We start from the raw sequence: 22,310 nt of genomic DNA, 5'->3' as shown, positions 1-22,310 counted from the left end.
CCCGTGTCCCCTGCGCTGTGTCCCTTTGTCCCTCTGGGGCTGTCCCTGTGTCCAGGCTGTCCAGGCTGTCCCCATGTCCCCCGCGCTGTGTCCCCATGTCCCCTGGGCTGTCCCCATGTCCCCCCAGGCTGTCCCCATGTCCTTCACACTGTGTCCCTGTGTCCCCTGCGCTGTGTCCCTTTGTCCCTCTGGGGCTGTCCCCATGTCCAGGCTGTCCAGGCTGTCCCCGTGTCCCCCGCGCTGTGTCCCCGTGTCCCCCGTGCTGTCTCCCCATGTCACCCAAGCTGTCCCCATGTCCTCCACACTGTGTCCCCATGTCCCCTGCGCTGTGTCCCCATGTCCCCCGCGCTGTGTCCCCGTGTCCCCCGTGCTGTGTCCCCATGTCACCCAAGCTGTCCCCTTGTCCCCTGCGCTGTGTCCCCGTGTCCCCCGTGCTGTGTCCCCATGTCACCCAAGCTGTCCCCTTGTCCCCCGGGCTGTGTCCCCATGTCCCCCGTGCTGTGTCCCCGTGTCCCCCGCGCTGTGTCCCCGGCCGTGTCCCCTCACCTGCTCCTCCAGGTCGCCGCGGCCGAGCCGGAGCCGCTCCAGCGGCCGCTGCAGCTCCGCGGGCGCCCCGGGGAGCGGCCGGGCCCGGAGCTCCAGCGCCGACACCTGCGCCTGCGGGGAGCGGCGCCCGGGCTGGGCACGGCCTGCGGCGGGCACCCGAAACGGCCCCGGGCCGGCACCCACCTCCCCAGCCCTGGGACGAGCCCGGCCCCTTCCCAGAACCGGGACCGTTCCCGTGGGATGAACCCAGCCCCTTCCCAGAACCGGGACCGTTCCCGTGGGATGAACCCAGCCCCTTCCCAGAACCGGGACCGTTCCCGTGGGATGAACCCAGCCCCTTCCCAGAACCGGGACCGTTCCCGTGGGATGAACCCAGCCCCTTCCCAGTACCAGCACTGGGACCGTTCCCGTGGGATGAACCCAGCCCCTTCCCAGAACCGGGACCGTTCCCATGGGATGAACCCAGCCCCTTCCCAGAACCGGGACCGTTCCCATGGGATGAACCCAGCCCCTTCCCAGAACCGGGACCGTTCCTGTGGGATGAACCCAGCCCCTTCCCAGAACCGGGACCGTTCCCGTGGGATGAACCCAGCCCCTTCCCAGAACCGGGACCGTTCCCGTGGGATGAACCCAGCCCCTTCCCAGAACCGGGACCGTTCCCATGGGATGAACCCAGCCCCTTCCCAGAACCGGGACCGTTCCCGTGGGATGAACCCAGCCCCTTCCCAGAACCAGGACCGTTCCCGTGGGATGAACCCAGCCCCATCCCAGTACCAGAACCGGGACCATTCCCGTGGGATGAACCCAGCCCCATCCCATGGATCAGCCCCAGCCCCATCCCATGGATCAGCCCCCAGCCCCATCCCATGGATCAGGATTGGCCCCATCCCATGGATCAGCCCCCAGCCCCATCCCATGGATCAGGATCAGCCCCATCCCATGGATCAGCCCCAGCCCCATCCCATGGATCAGGCCCGGCCCCATCCCATGGATCAGCCCCAGCCCCATCCCATGGATCAGGCCCGGTCCCATCCCATGGATCAGCCCCGGCCCCATCCCATGGATCAGCCCCAGCCCCATCCCATGGATCAGGCCCGGCCCCATCCCATGGATCGGGATCAGCCCCATCCCATGGATCAGCCCCGGTCCCATCCCATGGATCAGCCCCGGCCCCATCCCATGGATCAGCCCTGGTCCCATCCCATGGATCAGGATTGGCCCCATCCCATGGATCAGCTCCGGTCCCATCCCATGGATCGGCCCCGGTCCCATCCCATGGATCAGGATTGGCCCCATCCCATGGATCAGCCCCAGCCCCATCCCATGGATCAGCCCCGGTCCCATCCCATGGATCAGCCCCAGCCCCATCCCATGGATCGGGATCAGCCCCATCCCATGGATCAGCCCCGGTCCCATCCCATGGATCAGGATCAGCCCCATCCCATGGATCAGCCCCAGCCCCATCCCATGGATCAGCCCCATCCCATGGATCGGGATCAGCCCCGCGCAGGGACCCACCCGCAGCACCCGGATGCGCTTCCGAGCCTCCTCCAGCTCCCGCTCGGCCGAGCCCGCGGGGGGATCTGGTCCCACGAGGGGATCCGGCCCCACGGGGGGATCTGGTCCCACGAGGGGATCTGGTCCCACGGGGGGATCTGGTCCCACGGGGGGATCCGGCCCCACGGGGGGATCTGGTCCCACGGGGGGATCTGGTCCCGTTGGGAGCCCCGCGGATCCAGCCCGGCCGGGAGGGTCCCGCTCCTGCCCGGACACACGGATAAATATCTATTAAAGTATGTATCATAAACAGAAAAATATTGATAAACCCAAAAATATATTAGAGTAAAATATATATCTTTAAATACATATTTTTATACCTATAGCAATATATCCATGATCTAATACAGCGTCAGATAATTAGATGATGATATAGGTATCAGATGATAATTAGATAATTAATTAGCCCATAAGGGTGGGGATCCACAGGGCCCTGTCTGGGGTCAAAGGTCAGCGATTTTGGGGTGTGGCTGCACTCACCTCCTGCTGCAGGTCCTGGGGGTGCTCCGGCGGCATTCCCGGTTCCCGGAGCATTCCGGGTTCCCGCAGCATTCCCGGTTCCCGGAGCATTCCCGGTTCCCGCAGCATTCCGGGCTCCCGCAGCATTCCCGGTTCCCGCAGCATTCCCGGTTCCCGGAGCATTCCCGGTTCCCGCAGCATTCCCGGTTCCCGCAGCATTCCCGGTTCCCGCAGCATTCCGGGCTCCCGCAGCATTCCCGGTTCCCGCAGCATTCCCGGTTCCCGCAGCATTCCCGGTTCTCGGAGCATTCCGGGTTCCCGCAGCATTCCCGGTTCCCGGAGCATTCCCGGTTCCCGGAGCATTCCGGGTTCCCGCAGCATTCCCGGTTCCCGCAGCATTCCCGGTTCCCGGAGCATTCCCAGCTCCCACTGCTCCCGCAGCTGCTCCCGCAGCATTCCCTTCTCCCGCCGCGCCTCCGCCAGCGCCCGCCGCGCCTCCTCCAGCCCCTCCTGGGACACCGGGACACCCGGGACAGCCCCGTGACACCCGGGACAGGCAGGGACAGCCCCGGGACAGGCAGGGACAGCCCCGTGACACCCGGGACAGCCCCGGGACACCCGGGACAGCCCCGGGACACCCGGGACAGCCCCGGGACAGCCCCGGGACACCCGGGACAGCCCCGGGACAGGCAGGGACAGCCCCGGGACACCCGGGACAGCCCCGTGACACCCGGGACAGCCCCGGGACAGCCCCGGGAGAGCCCCGGGACAGCCCCGGGAGAGCCCCGTGACACCCGGGACAGCCCCGGGACAGGCAGGGACAGGCAGGGACAGCCCCGTGACACCCGGGACAGGCAGGGACAGCCCCGGGACAGCCCCGTGACACCCGGGACAGCCGGGGACAGCCCCGGGACACCCGGGACACCCAGGACAGACGAGAACAGCCTCGGGACAGCCCCGTGACACCCGAGGACAGCCCCGGGACAGGACCATGACACCCCGGGACAGGCAGGGACAGCCCCGGGACAGTGCCGGGACACCCAGGGACACTCAGGGACAGCCCCGGGACACCCGGGACAGCCAGGGACTGGCAGGGGGCTCAGGGGAACTGGGAATGGGTCCAGGGAGAACCGGGAGGGGTTCGGGCGGAACGGGGGGGCAACGGGAGGGGGTTCAGGAGGAACCGGGGGCACCGGGAGGAGTTCAGGAGGAACCGGGGGGCACCGGGAGGAGTTCAGGAGGAACCGGGGGGCAACGGGAGGGGCTCGGGAGGAACCGGGGGCACCGGGAGGGGTCCGGTCCCACCTGGAGCAGCCTCCGGTCCGTTTCGCCGGCGGCCAGCGCGTTCTGGAGCTGCAGGAGCCGCTCGTGGAGCCGGGAGCCGTCCGGAGCCGCCCCCTCGGAGCCGCCCCCCGGGACCGGGACCGGGACCGGGACCGGGCGGGACTCGGCCTGAGCCAGCTGTGCCCGGAGGGTTACGGAGAGCGGGGAACTGGGGGGACTGGGACGGGCTGGGGGAACTGGGGGGAACTGGGGGGACTGGGGGAACTGGGGGGACTGGGACGGGCTGGGGGGAACTGGGGGGACTGAGAGGGGCTGGGGGAACTGGGGGGACTGGGACGGGCTGGGGGGAACTGGGGGGACTGAGAGGGGCTTGGGGGAACTGGGGGGACTGGGACGGGGCTCGGGGGGAACTGGGAGGGAGCTCCGGGGCAACTGGGGGGACTGGGACAGGGCTGGGGGGGACTGGGAGGGGGTTTGGAGCAACTGGGAAGGGGCTCAGGGGCAGCTGGGGGGACTGGGAGACGCTCAGGGGGAATTGGGGGGACTGGGATGAGCTCAGGGCAACTGGGAGGGGCTTGGGACCACTGGGGGGACTGGGATGGGCTCAGGGCCAACTGGGGGGACTGGGAGGGGCTCGGGGGCAACTCAGAGGAATTGGGAAGGGATTCAGGGAGAGCTGGGGGACTGAGGGGGGTTTTGGGGGAACTGGGGACAACTGGGCTGGGATCCAGGGGGAACTCAGGGAAACTGGGAGCGGGTCCAGGGGGAAGTGGGAAGGCGCTCGGGAGGAACTGTGGAAAACACGAGGTGCCCGGGGGAACTGGGGGTGGGTTCAGGGGGAGATGTGGGATTGGGAAGCGCTGCAGGAGGGCGCTCGGGGGGAACTGTGGGGTGGGATCCATGGAAGGGCAGCTCGGGGCCTGGAATGGGGCAGTACCTGAAATTAGAGATTTTCGGAGTTGGCTTGAGCTAACAAAAGGAATGTATGGTGAAAGAAACCTCTGCCATGGGACAAAGGGCAGAGGGAAATGGAAATCTTTGGAGCTTCCTGCGTAAAAGACAATTCCAGAGAAGACCAGGGAGTGCAAAGAACCCAGATGAGGAGACCCCTCTGTCTCCAACCACATCAAGGCTGACAGACATACTCAGGTAAGACACCAAAGAACCAAAAGCGCGTGCACAGAGGGGAAAAGTTCAACCCAGAGGAAGACCACGATCTTCAGCCTCAGAAGACCACCAGAGACCCCCGCGGGACCACCACAGCAAACCATGCGTGCCCAGGAGGGCGTGGACATGAGAGGCGAGGACAGGCGGGGCCAGGGGTTGAATATGCATAAAAAGTTGTGTGATGTACTGAATACGGAACACCTTTGTGAACAAAGACGTGGGACAGTCGGCAGCTGGGGGCACAAGTTTTCGGAGAGCGATGCGGCTCGTGCCGGGCGCTGACATCCATACCCATTCACAACCACACGGGGTGGTGGAGTTTGTGTATTGATTTCTCCCGCGAGCCGCTCCGTACCTGCGCGCGGAGCCGCTCCGCCCGCTGCCGCTCCTCGCGCGCCTCCGCGTCCCGCGTGGCCAGCGCCCGCCGCGCCCGGGCCAGCTCCGCCGCCAGCGCCCGCCGCTGCAGCTCCAGCGCGGCGCCCCGGGCCTCGCTGCGCTGCAGCCGCTGCCGCGCCTCCTCCAGCTCGCCCAGCTTCTCCTGCGGCCGCCGCAACGCGGGCGAGGAACGCGGCTGGGCCGGACGCGCCGCCCGGCACGCCCGGGCTGCCCCACGCGCCCACCCGGGCGGCGAGACACGGCCCACGGGATGGCCGGCGTTCCCGCCTGGACTGCCCTGGTTCCCACCTGAATTCCCGCCTGGACTCCCCTTGTTCCCACCTGAATTCCCACCTGGACTGCCCTGGTTCCCGCCTGAATTCCCACCTGGACTCCCCTGGTTCCCACCTGAATTCCCACCTGGACTGCACTGGTTCCCGCCTGAATTCCCACCTGGACTCCCCTCGTTCCTACCTGAATTCCCACCTGGACTCCCCTCATTCCCACCTGGACTCCCCTCGTTCCCACCTGAATTCCCACCTGGACTGCCTTCATTCCCGCCTGAATTCCCACCTGAATTCCCTCGTTCCCACCTGAATTCCCACCTGGACTCCCCTGGTTCCTGCCTGAATTCCCACCTGGACTCCCCTCGTTCCCACCTGGACTCCCCTCGTTCCCACATGAATTCCCCTCGTTCACACCTGAATTCCCCTCGTTCCCACCCAGCCCATTCCCTGTCCCGTTCCCACCTGTCCCGTTCCCTGTCCCGTTCCCTGTCCCCATTCCCCGTTCCCGTTCCCTGTCCTGTTCCCTGTCCCATTCCCGTTCCCATTCCCGTTCCCTGTCCCGTTCCCTGTTCCGTTCCCATTCCCGTTCCCTGTCCCATTCCCGTTCCCATTCCCGTTCCCATTCCTGTTCCCATTCCCGTCCCCATTCCCTGTTCCCGTTCCCATTCCCATTCCCATTCCCGTTCCCATTCCCATTCCTGTTCCCATTCCCATTCCCATTCCCATTCCCATTCCCATTCCCATTCCCGTTCCCATTCCCGTCCCCGTTCCTGTTCCCATTCCCATTCCCGTTACCATTCCCATTCCCATTCCCGTTCCCATTCCCGTTCCCTGTCCCGTTCCCATTCCCATTCCCATTCCCATTCCCGTTCCCATTCCCATTCCCATTCCCTGTCCCGTTCCCATTCCCGTTCCCTGTCCTGTTCCCATTCCCATTCCCATTCCCGTTCCCGTTCCCGTTCCCATTCCCGTTCCCGTTCCCATTCCCATCCCCGTTCCTGTTCCCATTCCCATTCCCGTTACCATTCCCATTCCCATTCCCATTCCCGTTCCCTGTCCCGTTCCCATTCCCGTTCCCTGTCCTGTTCCCATTCCCATTCCCGTCCCCGTTCCCGTTCCCGTCCCCGTTCCCATTCCCATTCCCGTTCCCATCCCCGTTCCCATTCCCGTCCCCGTTCCCGTTCCCGTCCCGTCCCCGTTCCCATTCCCGTCCCCGTTCCCATTCCCATCCCCGTTCCCATTCCCGTCCCCGTTCCCGTTCCCGTTCCCGTCCCGTCCCCGTTCCCACCTGTGCCGCCCGCCGCTGGCTCTCCAGGGCGCCCAGGCGCTGCCGCAGCCCGCGGCATTCCCGCTGCGAGCTCCGCAGGCTCTCGTCCCGCAGCAGCAGCGCAGCGCGGGCCCCGCTCAGCTCCCGCCGCCCTGCGGGCGCCCGGGGAGACAGAGGGGCTTAGTGGGGTTTACTGGGGCTTTACTGGGGCTTTACTGGGGCCACACTGGGCTTTACTGGGGCTTTACTGGGGCCACAGTGGGGCTTTACTGGGGCTTTACTGGGGCTTTACTGGGGCCACACTGGGGCTTTACTGGGGCCACACTGGGGCTTTACTGGGGCCACAGTGGGGCCACACTGGGGCTTTACTGGGGCCACACTGGGGCTTTACTGGGGCCACAGTGGGGCCACACTGGGGCTTTACTGGGGCCACACTGGGGCTTTACTGGGGCTTTACTGGGGCTTTACTGGGGCCACACCACAGTGGGGCTTTACTGGGGCTTTACTGGGGCTTTACTGGGGCCACACCACAGTGGGGCTTTACTGGGGCTTTACTGGGGCCACAGTGGGGCTTTACTGGGGCTTTACTGGGGCTTTACTGGGGCTTTACTGGGGTGACAGTGGGGCTTTACTGGGGTGACAGTGGGGCTTTACTGGGGCTTTACTGGGGTGACAGTGGGGCTTTACTGGGGCTTAGCGGGGCCACACTGGGGCTTTAGTGGGGCCACAGTGGGGCTTTACTGGGGCCACACTGGGGTTTAGTGGGGTGACAGTGGGGCTTTACTGGGGCCACAGTGGGGCCACACTGGGGCTTTACTGGGGCCACACTGGGGCCACAGTGGGGCTTTACTGGGGCTTTACTGGGGCTTTACTGGGGCCACAGTGGGGCTTTACTGGGGCTTTACTGGGGCTTTAGTGGGGCTTTACTGGGGCCACACTGGGGCCACAGTGGGGCTTTACTGGAGCTTTACTGGGGCTTTAGTGGGGCTTTACTGGGGCCACACTGGGGCTTTACTGGGGCCACACTGGGGCCACAGTGGGGCCACAGTGGGGCTTTACTGGGGGGACAGTGGGGCTTTACTGGGGCCACACTGGGGCCACAGTGGGGCTTTAGTGGGGCTTTACTGGGGCCACAGTGGGGCTTTACTGGGGCGACACTGGGGCGACACTGGGGTGACAGTGGGGCCACACTGGGGCTTTACTGGGGTGACAGTGGGGCTTTACTGGGGTGACAGTGGGGCTTCACTGGGGCTTTACTGGGGCTTTAGTGGGGCCACAGTGGGGCTTTACTGGGGCTTTACTGGGGCTTTACTGGGGCTTTACTGGGGCTTTACTGGGGTTTTACTGGGGTTTGTGGGGGTGCACAGTGGTTTTGCTGGGGTTTTATTGATGTTTTACTGGGGATTGTGGAGGTGCACAGGGGTTTTACTGGGATTTTATTGGGGTTTGTGGGGTTTTACTGGGGTTTTACTGGGGTTTGTGGGGTGCACAGTGGTTTTACTGGGGTTTTATTTGGGTTTATGGGGTTGCAGAGGGGTTTTCCTGGGGTTTTGCTGGGGTTTTATTGGGGTTTGTGGGGGTGCAGAGCGGTTTCACCCATTTTATTGGGATTTATGGAGTTTGCACAGGGGGGTTCCCAGTTTTACTGGGAATTACAGGGGATCCAGGGAGGGTCCCAGTTTTACTGGGGTTTCTGGGAGATTCAGGAGGGTTTTTCCCACTTTATTGGGATTTATGGCATTTGCTCAGGGCATTTCCCACTTTTCTTGGGACGCAGGGAGGTTTTGCCAGCTTTATTGGTGTTTTATTGGAGTTTTGGGGGATGGACTGGGAGGGGTTACTGGGTTTACTGGGGTTTAAGAGGGATGCAAAGGGATTTTACCTCTTTGTTGGGATTTATGGAAGCTGCACAAGGAGTTCACTGATTTTATGGCAGTTAATGGGGAATTTTTTAATGGGTTATTTTTTTTTTATTACTATTTTTTAATGTTTTGGTCTTTAATTTAATTTTATTGGGATTTCTGCAGAGTGCACAGGATTTTTCAGGTGTTTTATTGGGGTTTACAGGAACTACACGGGGATTTACCAGTTTTACTGGGATTTACGTGGGGTGCAGACAGGTTCTGCCCCACTTTATTGGGATTTATGGAGTTTGCAGAGGGGGTTTTACCAGTTTTACTGGGATTTGTGGAGTTTCCCACTTTAACTGGTATTTACATGAGATCCACAGGGGAGTTTACCAGTTCCACTGAGATTTATGGGCATCCATGAGGGTTTTACCAGTTTTACTGGGATTTGTGGAGTTTACCAGTTTAACTGGTATTTACACGAGATCCACAGGGGAGTTTACCAGTTCCAGTGAGATTTATGGGCACCTATGAGGGTTTTACCAGTTTTACTGGGATGTGTGGGGTTTGTACCCATTTTATTGGGGTTAGAAGGATAGATGGAGATTTTTACCACTTGTACTGGTGTTTAAAGGAGGTACAGAAGGGTTTTACTGTGGTTTAGTAGGATTTATGGCATTTCCCACCAGGATTTTGGAAGAAATCCCAGGGAGCATCCTCCGCTCTGAGCAGCACCGCCCCCCCCTTCCCTGTGCCTCAGTTTCCCTCCGAGCTCCCGCTCGCCGCGGCGGCTCCAGCAGCCGCCAGACCACCCCGAATCCCGCGGTTCCCCAAAAAAATATTCCCCATCACCTCGCTCGCTCTCATCCAGCAGCTCCTGGAGCCGCTCCGCGCGGGCGCCGGCGCTGTCCCGCTCCGCCTCGGCCTCCGCCAGGCGCCGGCCCAGGCTGCCCAGCTGCCCCCGGAGCTGCTCCTGCCGCGAACCGGGCTGGCATCGGGCCGGGAAGGGCCCTCGGGGGACAACGGGGACGGGAGGGGACAGGGCCACACGCACCCGCTCCCGCTGCGCCTCCTGCAGCTCCCGCAGGAATTCCCGCAGCGCCGCCCGCAGCGCCTCGGGATCGGGATCGGAACCGGGACCGGGATCGGGATCGGCGGCGGGGTCCGGGAGCGAGCCGGGGCTGCCCGGCCCCTCCGCGCCTGCGGGGACAGCGGGGTGGCACCGGGACACCGGCCCGGGGGACGGAGCAGGGGGGACACCAGGGAGGAGCGGGGGGAATGTGGGGATGAGGGGGATGGAGTGAAAGGGACCCCGGGGGTGGAATAACGGGGTTTGGGAGAGCCCTGGGGTGCAGGGGGTGGAATAACGGGGTTTGGGAGAGCCCTGGGGTGCAATAACAGGGTTTGGAGATCCCTTGGGTGCAGGGGGTGGAATAACGGGGTTTGGGAGAGCCCAGGGGTGCAGGGGGTGGAATAACGGGGTTTGGGAGAGCCCAGGAATGGATGAGATGGAATAATAGGGTTTGGGAGAGCCCTGGGGTGCAGCGGGTGGAATAACAGAGTTTGGGAGAGCCCTGGGGTGCAATAACGGGGTTTGGGAGAGCCCTGGGGTGCAGGGGGTGGAATAACGGAGTTTGGGAGAGCCCAGGAATGGATGAGATGGAATAACGGGGTTTGGGAGAGCCCTGGGGTGCAGGGGGTGGAATAACAGAGTTTGGGAGACCCCAGGGGTGCAGGGGGTGGAATAACGGGGTTTGGAGATCCCTGGGGTGCAGGGGGTGGAATAACGGGGTTTGGGAGAGCCCTGGGGTGCAATAACAGGGTTTGGAGATCCCTGGGGTGCAGGGGGTGGAATAATGAAGTTTGGGAGAGCCCTGGGGTGCAGGACATGGAATAATGGGGTTTGGAAGAATCCAGGCATGCAGGGGATGGAATAATGGGGTTTGGGAGATCCCTGGGATGTAGGGGATGGAATAACAGGGTTTGGGAAACTCCAAAGATGCAGAGCATGAAGCAATAGGAGACCCAACAGATGCAGGCGATGGAATAATGGGGTTTGGGAGAACCCAGGGATGCAGGGGATGGAGCAATGGGAGATCTCTGGCATGCAGGGGATGGAATAATGGGGTTTGGGAGATCCCTGGGATGTAGGGGATGGAATAACAGGAGATCTCCATCACATAGGGCATGGAATAATGGGATTTGTGAGACTCCTGGGATGCAGGGGATGGAATAACAGGAGATCTCCATCACATAGGGCATGGAATAATGGGATTTGTGAGACTCCTGGGATGCAGGGGATGGAATAATGTGGTTTGGGAGATCCCCAAGATGCAGGGGATGGAATAACAGGGTTTGGGAGACCCCCGGGGATGCAGGGAATGTAATAATGGGGTTTGGGAGACCCCCGGGATGCAGGGGATGAAGCAATAGGAGCCCCTACAGATGCAGGGGATGGGCTAATGGGGTTTGGGACACCCCTGGGATGCAGGGGATGAAGCAATAGGAGACCCTACAGATGCAGGGGATGGAGTAACAGGGTTTGGGAGACCCCCGGGATGCAGGGGATGTAATAATGGGGTTTGGGACACCCCCGGGATGCAGGGGATGAAGCAATAGGAGCCCCTACAGATGCAGGGGATGGACTAATGGGGTTTGGGACACCCCCGGGATGCAGGGGCCGGAGCGCTGGCGCCTTGGAGATGCCCAGGGCCGGATCAAGGGCTGACACCTCCCTTGCCCTCAGCCCCCCCCGAGCCGCGGTGCCCCCGGGGCCGCTCACCCTTGGCCCTGGCCACGGCCACGGCGCGGCGCAGGGTGGCCTGGAGGCCGCCCAGGCGGGACTCGGTGGCCCTGCGCTGCTCCTCGCCGCGGGCCAGCTCGTCCTCCAGCCCCTGCGCCCGGCCCTGCGCCGCGCTCAGCCGCAGCCCCAGCTCGGCCACCTCGGCCCGCGCCGCCTCCACCTTGAGCCGCAGGTTCCGCGCGTCCACCAGCAGCTTCTTCTCCGTGCCCCGCGCCTCCTCCAGGCTGCGGGACAGCTCCCGCTCCCGCCGCCCGAACTCCTGCTCCGCCGCTGCCAGGCGCTGCTGCAGCTGCTGCAGCTGCAGGGCACAGCGGGAGGTGGGAACGGGCGGGAGGGATGGGAACGGGGAACGGGAATGGGAGATGGGAGATGGGAACGGGCAGGAGGGATGGGGAACAGGGCTGGGAATGGGGAATGGGAGATGGGAACAGGGCTGGGAATGGGGAACGGGGCTGGGAATGGGGAATGGGAGATGGGAACGGGGCTGGGAATGGGGCTGGGAATGGGGAATGGGAGATGGGAACGGGGCTGGGAATGGGGAATGGGAGATGGGAACGGGGAACGGGAATGGGGAATGGGAGATGGGAACGGGGCTGGGAATGGGGAATGGGAGATGGGAACGGGCAGGAGGGATGGGGAACGGGGCTGGGAATGGGGAATGGGAGATGGGAACGGGGCTGGGAATGGGGAATGGGAGATGGGAATGGGCAGGAGGGATGGGGAACGGGGCTGGGAATGGGGAACGGGAGATGGGAATGGGCAGGAGGGATGGGGAACGGGGCTGGGAATGGGGAACGGGAGATGGGAATGGGCGGGAGGGATGGGGAACGGGGGTGGGAATGGGGAATGGGAGATGGGAACGGGCGGGAGGGATGGGGAACGAGGAACGGGAATGGGGAACGGGGGTGGGAATGGGGCGGGAGGGATGGGGAACAGGGGTGGAACAAGGAACGGGAGATGGGAACGGGGCTGGGAATGGGGAATGGGAGATGGGAACAGGCAGGAGGGATGGGGAACGGGGCTGGGAACGGGGAATGGGAGTGGGAATGGGGAATGGGAGATGGGAACGGGCAGGAGGGATGGGGAACGGGGAACGGGAATGGGAGATGGGAACAGGCAGGAGGGATGGGGAACAGGGAACAGGAGATGGGAACGGGCAGGAGGGATGGGAACGGGGGTGGGAATGGGGAACGGGGCTGGGAATGGGGAACGGGGGTGGGAACGGGGCTGGGAATGGGGAACGGGGGTGGGAACGGGGCGGGAGCGATGGGGAACGGGGCTGGGAACGGGGAATGGGAGATAGGAATGGGCGGGAGGGATGGGAAAGGGGGTGGGAATGGGGAATGGGGGTGGGAATGGGTAATGGGGCTGGGAATGGGGTGAGAGGGATGGGAATGGGGCAGGAGGGATGGGGAACGGGGGATGGGAATGGGGAATGGGGCGGGAGCGATGGGGAATGGGGGGGTGGAGCAATGAGGTGGTGGGGGACCCCATGGAGGCAGGGGATGGAGCACTGGGGTCACAGGGAACTCCAGGGGTACAGGGGATGGAGCAATGGGAACACCTAGGGATGTAGGGGATGGAGCAATGGAGTCACGGTGAATCCCAGGCGTGCAGGGGATGCAGCAATGGGAAAACTCAGGGATGTAGGGGATGGAGCAGTGGTGTCACAGGGAACTCCAGGGATGCAGCAATGGGAACACCCATTGGGACACAGGATACCACGGTGATGGCGATGATTTGGGACAACAGGCACCAAGCTACAGCCTGAGGGGACAGTGACACCTCCAGACCCACAGGACAGCCAGCTATGGGCGGGGGGGCCAGCGACGCTTCGGGATGTGGCACACCCACAGCGGGGTCTTGGGGACCTTTGGGGACACCGTCACCTCCTTCCTGGCAGCCTCGGTGCTGGCCTCGCTCTCCAGCACCTTCTGCCTGAGACCCGAGGCCTCGCGGCGGCTCCGCTGCTCCCGCTGCTCCTCCAGGGCCACCCGCGCCCGCAGCTCCCCCAGCTCCCGGCCCCGCCGGCTGTTCTCGCCGTCCAGCTCCTTCACCTGCCCCGGGACCAGCGGTTCGGGGCCACCCCGGGGGGCTCCGTGCCCGCCGCGCTGCGCCCCCGGCCCGGCTGTCGCTGACCTGGCGGCGCAGCTCCTGCAGCTCCCGGCGGCTCTCCAGGCGGGCACGCTCCAGCGCCCGCAGCGCCGCCCGCAGCTCCGACACCTCCCGCTCGGCCGCCGCCCGCGCCGCCTCCAGCAGCGCCAGCCGCTGCTCCTTGTCCTCCCCGGAGCGCTTCAGGCTGCGGGCAGCGGGGGCTGGCAGTGCCCGGGGGGGTGGCGTGCCCCCGGCCCCGGCCGTGCCCATCCCGCGGGACCCCCAGCCCCAAATGTCCATCCTGAGCGTCCTCCTGAGCTGGAGCATCGCCCCATCCCAACCTGAGCGTCGCTGTGTCCCAGCATCGCCCCCACCCCAGGCATCGCCCTCCAGGGTGGGGGATCACCCCTGCAATTCCCAGCTTCTGCTTTCCCGAATCCCGAGCGTCTCCCAAGTCCTGCATCTTCCAGCCTGTCTTTCCATCATCTGAGCATTTCCTAACTCCTGCATCTCCCAGCCTGTCCTTCCAATATCTGAGCATTTCCCACCTCCTGCACCTCCCAATTCGGGCAGCTCCTTGTCCCACCCATCACTCTGACTCCTGCATCTCCCAGCTTGGATATTCCCTTACCCTGAGCATCCCCCCAACCCCGAACATCCCCCCAACCTCCAGCATCCCCCCAACCCCAAACATCCCCCCAACCCCCAGCATCCCTCCAACCCTGAGGATCCCTCCAACCCTGAGGATCCCTCCAACCCCAGACTCCCTCAACCCCAAACATCCCCCAACCCCAAGCATCCCCCCAACCCCGAACATCCCCCCAAACCCAAACATCCCCCCAACCTCGAGCATCCCCCAACCCTGAGCATCCCCCAACCCCGAACATCCCCCCAACCTCCAGCATCCCCCCAACCCCGTGCATCCCTCAGCCCCAAACATCCGCCCAACCCTGAGCATTCTCCCAACCCAGAGCATCCCCCCAACCCCAAACATCCCCCCAACCCCCAGCATCCCCCAACCCCCAGCATCCCCCAACCTCCAGCATCCCCCCAACCACGAGCATCCCCCAACCCCAAACATCCCCCAACCCTGAGCATCCCCCAACCCTGAGCATCCCCCCAACCCCCAACATCCCCCCAACCCTGGACATCCCCCAACCCTGGACATCCCCCAACCCCAAACATCCCCCTACCCCAGCATCCCCCAACCCCAAGCATGCCCCCAACCACGAGCATCCCCCAACCCCAAACATCCCCCAACCCCAGCATCCCCCAACCCCAGCATCCCCCAACCCCGAGCATCCCCCCAACCCCCAGCATCCCTCAACCCTGAGCATCCCCCCAACCCCGAGCATCCCCCAACCCCGAGCATCCCCCAACCCCGAGCATCCCCCCAACCCCCAGCATCCCTCAACCCTGAGCATCCCCCCAACCCCCAGCATCCCCCAACCCCGAGCATCCCCCAACCCCGAGCATCCCCCCAACCCCAAACACATCCCAACCTCCAGCATCCCCCAACCCCCAGCATCCCCCAACCCCGAACATCTCCCAACCCCCAGCATCCCTCAACCCCAAACATCCCCCCAACCCCGAGCATCCCCCAACCCCGAGCATCCCCCCAAGGCGCTGCAGCCGCCCCCTGCACCCCCGGCGGCGAGGCCATCCCTCGTTCCCGACCTGATGCGCTCTCCCTCGGCGCGGCGCAGGGCCGCCCGCAGCTCCTCGTTGGAGCGCTGCAGGGCCTCCTTCTCGCGGGCAGCATCGCCCAGGGCCCGGCTCGCCTCCTGCGCCCGCCGCCGCTCGGTGTCGCGGCCCTCGCGGCTGTCCCGGGCATCCCGCCGAGCCTCCTGCAGCTCCTGCCGCGCCGCCGCCCGCGCCTCGCCCGCCGCCCGCAGCTGCGCCCGCGCCTCCTCCGCCTGCCCGGAGGGGACGTCCAGGGGATTTCAGGAATTTGGGGATTTGGGGATGATTTCAGAAGGGGGTTTCTCACCTCCCGCAGGGCTCCGTCCCGCTGCTGGGCCGCCGCTGCCGCTTGGTCCCGGAGCGCCCGAGCCTCCCGCTCGTGGCTCAGCGCCGCCTCCGCCGCCCGCGCCCGCAGCGAGCGCAGCTCCGCGGCCAAGGCCTGGGGGCACCGCGCCCTGAGACCCCCCTGCCCGCGGGGGGCCCGGGGGCGGCACACGGGGAGGGGTCCCGGAGAGAGGGGACACTGGGGATGGGGTCCCAGAGAGAAGGGGACAGTGGGGATGGGGTCCCAGAGAGAAGGGGACAGTGGGGATGGGGTCCCAGGGACAGGGGGACAGTGGGGATGGGGTCCCAGGGACAGGGGGACACTAGTGACAGGGTCCCAGAGACAGGGGGACAGTGGGGAGGGGGTCTCAGGGACAGGGGGACAATGGGGATGGGGTCCCAGAGAGAGGGGACAGTGGGGATGGGGTCCCAGGGACCCGGGGACAGTGGGGATGGGGTCCCAGAGACAGGGGAACACTAGTGACAGGGTCCCAGAGACAGGGGGACTCTGGGGATGGGGTCCCAGAGACAGGGGACAGTGGGGAGGGGGTCTCAGGGACACGGGGACACTGGGGATGGGGTCCCAGAGATAGGGGGACAGTGGGGATGGGGTCTCAGAGAGAAGGGGACAGTGGGGATGGGGTCCCAGAGAGAAGGGGACAGTGGGGATGGGGTCCCAGGGACAGGAGACAGTGGGGATGGGGTCCCAGGGAGCCGGGGACAGTGGGGATGGGGTCCCAGAGAGAAGGGGACAGTGGGGATGGGGTCCCAGAGAGAAGGGGACAGTGGGGATGGGGTCCCAGAGAGAAGGGGACAGTGGGGAGGGGGTCCCGGGGACAGTGGGGATGGGGTCCCAGAGACAGGGGGACACTGGGATGGGGTCCCAGGGACAGGCAAGGGGGTGCAAGGGGGGTACCCAGGAACGGGAAGCTGCAGTGGGGGGGCACAGGAGTTTTTCAGACAGGAGGGGATGCCCAGGAACTGGGGGGTGACAGGGACACCCAAACACGGGTGGCTGCAGTAGCAGGGGACACTTTGGCAATGGGGATTGCAATGAGGGCACAGGGCTGGAAGTGGGGTCTCTGTGGGGCTCTGTGGGGCCTTGGGGGGGTTCTGGGAGCCCCCCAGACCCACCTCCTCCTTCTCCTGGTGGCCGGTGACCTCTCGCCGCTGCTGCTCCAGCTCGGCCGTGGCCTCGTCCAGGCTCTGCTGGAGCCCGGCCAGTGTCCCCGCCAGGGCCACCCGCTCCTCCTCCTGCAGCACCAGAGCCTGGGGACACCAGGGATGGCACAGGGCTGGGGACACCAGGGGTGGGACAGGGCTGGGGACACCAGGGATGGCACAGGGCTGGGGACACCAGGGGTGGGACAGGGCTGGGGACACCGGGGCTGGGACAGGGCTGGGGACATCGGGGCTGGGACAGGGCTGGGGACACCGGGGCTGGCACAGGGCTGGGGACACCAGGGGTGGGACAGGGCTGGGGACACCGGGGCTGGGACAGGGCTGGGGGACAGGGGGTGACACAGGGCTGGGGACACCAGGGGTGGGACAGGGCTGGGGACACCGGGGGTGGGACAGGGCTGGGGACACCAGGGGTGGCACAGGGCTGGGGACAGGGGGATGGCACAGGGCTGGTGGACAGGGGGGTGACACAGGGCTGGGGATATCAGGGGTGGGACAGGGCTAGGGACACCAGGGGTGGGACAGGGCTGGGGACACCGGGGGTGGGACAGGGCTGGGGGACAGGGGGGTGACACAGGGCTGGGGACATCAGTAGTGGCACAGGGCTGGGGGACGGGGACAGGGGGAAGGCACAGGGATAGGAGGACAGGGGGAAGGCACAGAGCTGGGGGACATGGAGGTGACACAGGGACAGGGGGACATCAAGGGTGGCACAGGGCTGGGGGACAGGGGGGTGACACAGGGCTGGGGGACACGGAGCTGGCACAGGGACAGGGGGACAGGGAGGTGACACAGGGACAGGGGGACATCGGGGCCACCACCTGCTGCTTCTCGCTCTGGCGCTGCTGCCGCACTGCCGCCAGCTCGGCCACCAGCTCCTCGTGCTCCTGCACCATCCGGCCCCGCTCGGCCTCCAGCTCCTCCTGCCAGCCCCAAAAATCACCAGTGGAACCCAAAAATCATCAGTGGACCCCAAAAATCACCAGGGGACCCAAACAACCCTGCACCCCAAGCATCGTGCCTCAGCAATCAGCGGGAATGTCAGAAATCAAGGTTGCGCCCTAAAAATCACCACCATGCCCTCAACAATCAGCATGTGCACCAAAAACCAGCTCTGCACCCCAAAAATCTACATTCCACCCCAAAAACCCAACATATCACCGAAAAAACAAACATTTCACCTCAAAAATCAACATCGTGCCCAAACAACCATCCTTAAAACACCGAAAATCACCGTCACACCCTAAAAACCTCCACCACAGCACCCCAAAATCCCATTGCTGTGCACCCGGAGTCCCTTCTGCACCCCAAGTCCCGCACCCAAAGGCCTCGGGCGCACCTTCTCGCGCTGGAGGTGCTCCAGCTGCTCCCGGTGGGTGTCACGGGCGCTCTGCAGGGCCGCTGCCACCGCGGCCGCCTCGGCCACCGCCACCGCCTGGCACCGCTCCCGCTGCGCCGCGCCCAGCTCCGCTGGGGACAGGGACAGCCGGGCGTGGGGACAGGGACAGCCCGGCGTGGGGACAGGAACAGCCCGGCATGGGGACAGGGACAGCCCGGGCGTGGGGACAGGGACAGCCCGGGTGTGGGGACAGGGTCAGCCCGGGCGTGGGGACAGGGACAGCCCCGGTGTGGGGACAGGGTCAGCCCGGGCGTGGGGACAGGGACAGCCCCATGCGTGGGGACAGCCCCGGTGTGGGGACAGCCCCATGCGTGGGGACATCCTGTCATGGGGACACCCTCCCATCATCGAGGGCACCCCCAAGTCATGGAGACACCCCCTGTCAGTGGGGAATGGGGGATGGAGCTGAGGAGGAGGATGGAGATGGACAGAGACGAGGAAGGGGATGAGGATGAGGATGAGGATGAGGATGGGGATGAGGATGAGGATGGGATGAGGATGAGGATGAGGATGAGGATGGGGATGAGGATGAGGATGGGGACGGATGGGATGAGGATGAGGATGAGGATGAGGATGGGATGAGGATGAGGATGGGATGAGGATGGGGACGGATGGGATGAGGATGAGGATGAGGATGAGGATGAGGATGAGGATGAGGATGGGGATGAGGATGAGGATGGGATGGGGATGGGGACGGATGGGTGGCAGCCGGGCACGGCCAGGCTGATGGGACACGCGGGTGGCCGGGACCCCTCACCCTCCAGCGCTTCCTTGGCCTGGGCCAGTGTCCGGCCTTGGGCCTCCAGCTGCTGATTGCGGGCCTGGAGCTGGGCCAGCTCCTGCTGCAGCTGGAACACGCTGCTCTCCAGGCCCTCCTTCTCCGACCTGCAGGCCGGGCACGGGCATGGGCACGGGGCTGGGCACGGGGCTGGGCACGGGGCCGGACACGGGGCTGGGCACGGGGCTGGACATGGGGCCGGACATGAGGATGGGCATGGGGCCGGACACGGGGCCGGACACGGGCATGGGCACGGGGCTGGGCACGGGGCCGGACATGGGGATGGGCATGGGACTGGACACGGGGCTGGCACGGGCATGGGCAGGGGGCTGGGCACGGGGCTGGGCACAGAGCTTGACCTGCCCCAGCACCCACCTGAGCCCAGCACCAACCGGGGCCCGGCACCCACCTGAACCCAGCACCCTCCTGGGTCCAGCACCCCCCCCCCACCCTGGCACCCACCTGAGCCAGCACCCACCTGAATGCGGCACCCACCTGAGCCCTGCACCCACCCGAGCCCAGCACCCTCCTGGGTCCAGCACCCCCCCCACCCCGGCACCCACCTGAGCCAGCACCCACCTGAATGTGGCACCCACCTGAGCCTGGCACCCACCCGGGCCCGACACTCACCTGAACCCAGCACCCACCTGAACCCAGCACCCACCCGAGCCCGCACCCACCCGAGCCCGCACCCACCCGAACCCGCACCCACCCGAGCCCGGCACCCACCCGAACCCGGCACCCACCCGAGCCCGCACCCACCCGAATCCAGCACCCACCCGAGCCCGGCACCCACCCGAATCCAGCACCCACCCGGGCCCGCACCCACCCGGGCCCGCACCCACCCGAATCCAGCACCCACCCGGGCCCGCACCCACCCGAGCCCGGCACCCACCCGGGCCCGCACCCACCCGAATCCAGCACCCACCCGAGCCCGCACCCACCCGAGCCCGCACCCACCCGAACCCGGCACCCACCCGGTCCCGCACCCACCCGAGCTGGGCACCCACCCGAGCCCGGCACCCACCCGAGCCCGCACCCACCCGAGCCCGCACCCACCCGAGTCCGGCACCCACCCGAGCCCGCACCCACCCGAGTCCGGCACCCACCCGAGCCCGCACCCACCCGAATCCAGCACCCACCCGAATCCAGCACCCACCCGGTCCCGCACCCACCCGAGCCCGCACCCACCCGAATCCAGCACCCACCCGGTCCCGCACCCACCCGGGCCCGCACCCACCTGAGGCCGGCGGCCTCGCGGTCGCGGTGCCGCTGCCGGCGCTCGGCCGCCGCGACCTGCACGGCCAGCCCGGCCCCGTCCCGGGCCAGCGCCGCCTGGGCCCGGCCCAGCCGCTCCTGCTCCGCCCGGAGCCGCTCCTGCTCCGCCCGCGCCCGCGCCAGCGCCGCGCCCGCCGCGCCCTGCTCCTGCACCGCCTGCGGCACCGGGACAGCGCGGGACAGACCGGGACAGAGCGGGGTCAGCCCGGGGACAGCGCGGGACAGCGCGGGACAGAGCGGGGACAGACCGGGACAGAGCGGGACAGAGCGGGACAGAGCGGGACAGCGCGGGACAGAGCGGGACAGACCGGGACAGAGCGGGGTCAGACCGGGACAGACCGGGACAGAGCGGGACAGCGCGGGGTCAGCCCGGGGACAGAGCGGGACAGAGCAGGGTCAGCCCGGGGACAGACCGGGACAGACCGGGACAGAGCGGGACAGACCAGGACAGACCGGGACAGACCGGGACAGAGCGGGACAGACCGGGACAGACCGGGACAGAGCGGGACAGAGCGGGACAGAGCGGGACAGACCGGGACAGAGCGGGGTCAGCCCGGGGACAGAGCGGGGTCAGACCGGGACAGACCGGGACAGAGCGGGACAGACCGGGACAGAGCGGGGTCAGCCCGGGGACAGAGCGGGGACAGACCGGGGACAGAGCAGGACAGAGCGGGACAGAGCGGGACAGCCCGGGGACAGACCGGGGACAGAGCGGGACAGCGCGGGAACAGAGCAGGAACAGACCGGGACAGACCGGGACAGAACGGGGACAGCGCAGGGTCAGCCCGGGGACAGACCGGGACAGACCGGGACAGCGCGGGACAGAGCGGGGTCAGCCCGGGGACAGAGCGGGGTCAGCCCGGGACAGACCGGGACAGAGCGGGACAGCGCGGGACAGAGCGGGGTCAGCCCGGGGACAGACCGGGACAGAGCGGGACAGCGCGGGACAGAGCGGGACAGAGCAGGGTCAGCCCGGGGACAGACCGGGACAGACCGGGACAGAGCGGGACAGCGCGGGACAGAGCGGGACAGAGCGGGGTCAGCCTGGGACAGACCGGGGACAGAGTGGGAACAGAGCAGGAACAGACCGGGACAGAACGGGGACAGCGCGGGGTCAGCCCGGGGACAGACCGGGACAGAGCGGGACAGAGCGGGACAGAGCGGGACAGAGCAGGACAGACCGGGACAGAGCGGGACAGAGCGGGACAGACCGGGACAGAGCGGGACAGACCGGGACAGAGCGGGACAGAGCGGGACAGAGCGGGACAGAGCGGGACAGACCGGGACAGAGCGGGACAGACCGGGACAGAGCGGGACAGAGCGGGACAGAGCGGGACAGACCGGGACAGAGCGGGACAGACCGGGACAGAGCGGGACAGAGCGGGACAGAGCGGGACAGAGCGGGACAGACCGGGACAGAGCGGGACAGAGCGGGACAGAGCGGGACAGAGCGGGGTCAGCCCGGGGACAGAGCGGGACAGAGCGGGACAGAGCGGGGTCAGACCGGGGACAGACCGGGACAGCGCGGGGTCAGCCCGGGGACAGACCGGGACAGAGCGGGGTCAGCCCGGGACAGAGCGGGACAGAGCGGGGTCAGCCCGGGACAGCCCGGGACAGAGCGGGGTCAGCCCGGGGACAGACTGGAGACAGAGCGGGACAGAGCAGGACAGAGCGGGACAGAGTGGGGTCAGCCTGGGACAGACCGGGACAGAGCGGGACAGAGCGGGACAGAGCGGGACAGAGCGGGGTCAGCCCGGGGACAGACTGGAGACAGAGCGGGACAGAGCGGGACAGAGCGGGACAGAGCGGGGTCAGACCGGGACAGAGCGGGACAGCGCGGGACAGACCGGGACAGAGCGGGGTCAGCCCGGGACAGACCGGGACAGCGCGGGACAGAGCAGGGTCAGCCCGGGGACAGACTGGAGACAGAGCGGGGTCAGCCCGGGGACAGACCGGGACAGAGCGGGACAGAGCGGGATC

At 66.0% G+C, this 22,310-nt stretch overlaps 1 protein-coding gene across 6 annotated transcripts in view; it reads right to left on the bottom strand.

Moving 5' to 3' along the window:
* Positions 1 to 22,310, bottom strand: part of CROCC (ciliary rootlet coiled-coil, rootletin) — a 44,262-nt gene that overhangs the window by 1,578 nt on the left and 20,374 nt on the right. For 5 of the 6 annotated variants that reach the window (XM_085558431.1, XM_085558427.1, XM_085558432.1 and 2 more), the window contains exons 16-32: positions 20,293 to 20,486; positions 19,032 to 19,159; positions 18,215 to 18,345; positions 17,697 to 17,798; positions 16,828 to 16,962; positions 15,677 to 15,808; positions 15,364 to 15,602; positions 13,732 to 13,891; positions 13,482 to 13,649; positions 11,572 to 11,890; positions 9,844 to 9,989; positions 9,642 to 9,762; positions 5,369 to 7,094; positions 3,868 to 4,023; positions 2,584 to 3,072; positions 2,065 to 2,307; positions 547 to 657 (exon numbers count right to left, since the gene is read on the bottom strand). In XM_085558431.1, the coding sequence (XP_085414557.1) occupies positions 547 to 657; positions 2,065 to 2,307; positions 2,584 to 3,072; positions 3,868 to 4,023; positions 5,369 to 7,094; positions 9,642 to 9,762; positions 9,844 to 9,989; positions 11,572 to 11,890; positions 13,482 to 13,649; positions 13,732 to 13,891; positions 15,364 to 15,602; positions 15,677 to 15,808; positions 16,828 to 16,962; positions 17,697 to 17,798; positions 18,215 to 18,345; positions 19,032 to 19,159; positions 20,293 to 20,486 (4,700 nt within the window). The remainder of the gene's footprint in view (positions 1 to 546; positions 658 to 2,064; positions 2,308 to 2,583; positions 3,073 to 3,867; positions 4,024 to 5,368; positions 7,095 to 9,641; positions 9,763 to 9,843; positions 9,990 to 11,571; positions 11,891 to 13,481; positions 13,650 to 13,731; positions 13,892 to 15,363; positions 15,603 to 15,676; positions 15,809 to 16,827; positions 16,963 to 17,696; positions 17,799 to 18,214; positions 18,346 to 19,031; positions 19,160 to 20,292; positions 20,487 to 22,310) is intronic. The other variant, XM_085558433.1, reaches the window with a different exon arrangement.

The sequence above is a fragment of the Lonchura striata genome, chromosome 21 (genome assembly GCF_050655825.1).
Source record: "Lonchura striata isolate lonStrDom1 chromosome 21, ASM5065582v1, whole genome shotgun sequence".
Lineage (NCBI taxonomy): Eukaryota > Metazoa > Chordata > Aves > Passeriformes > Estrildidae > Lonchura > Lonchura striata.
The sequence above is the reverse complement of the archived record's forward strand: the minus strand, read 5'-3'. Positions and strand labels throughout refer to the sequence as shown.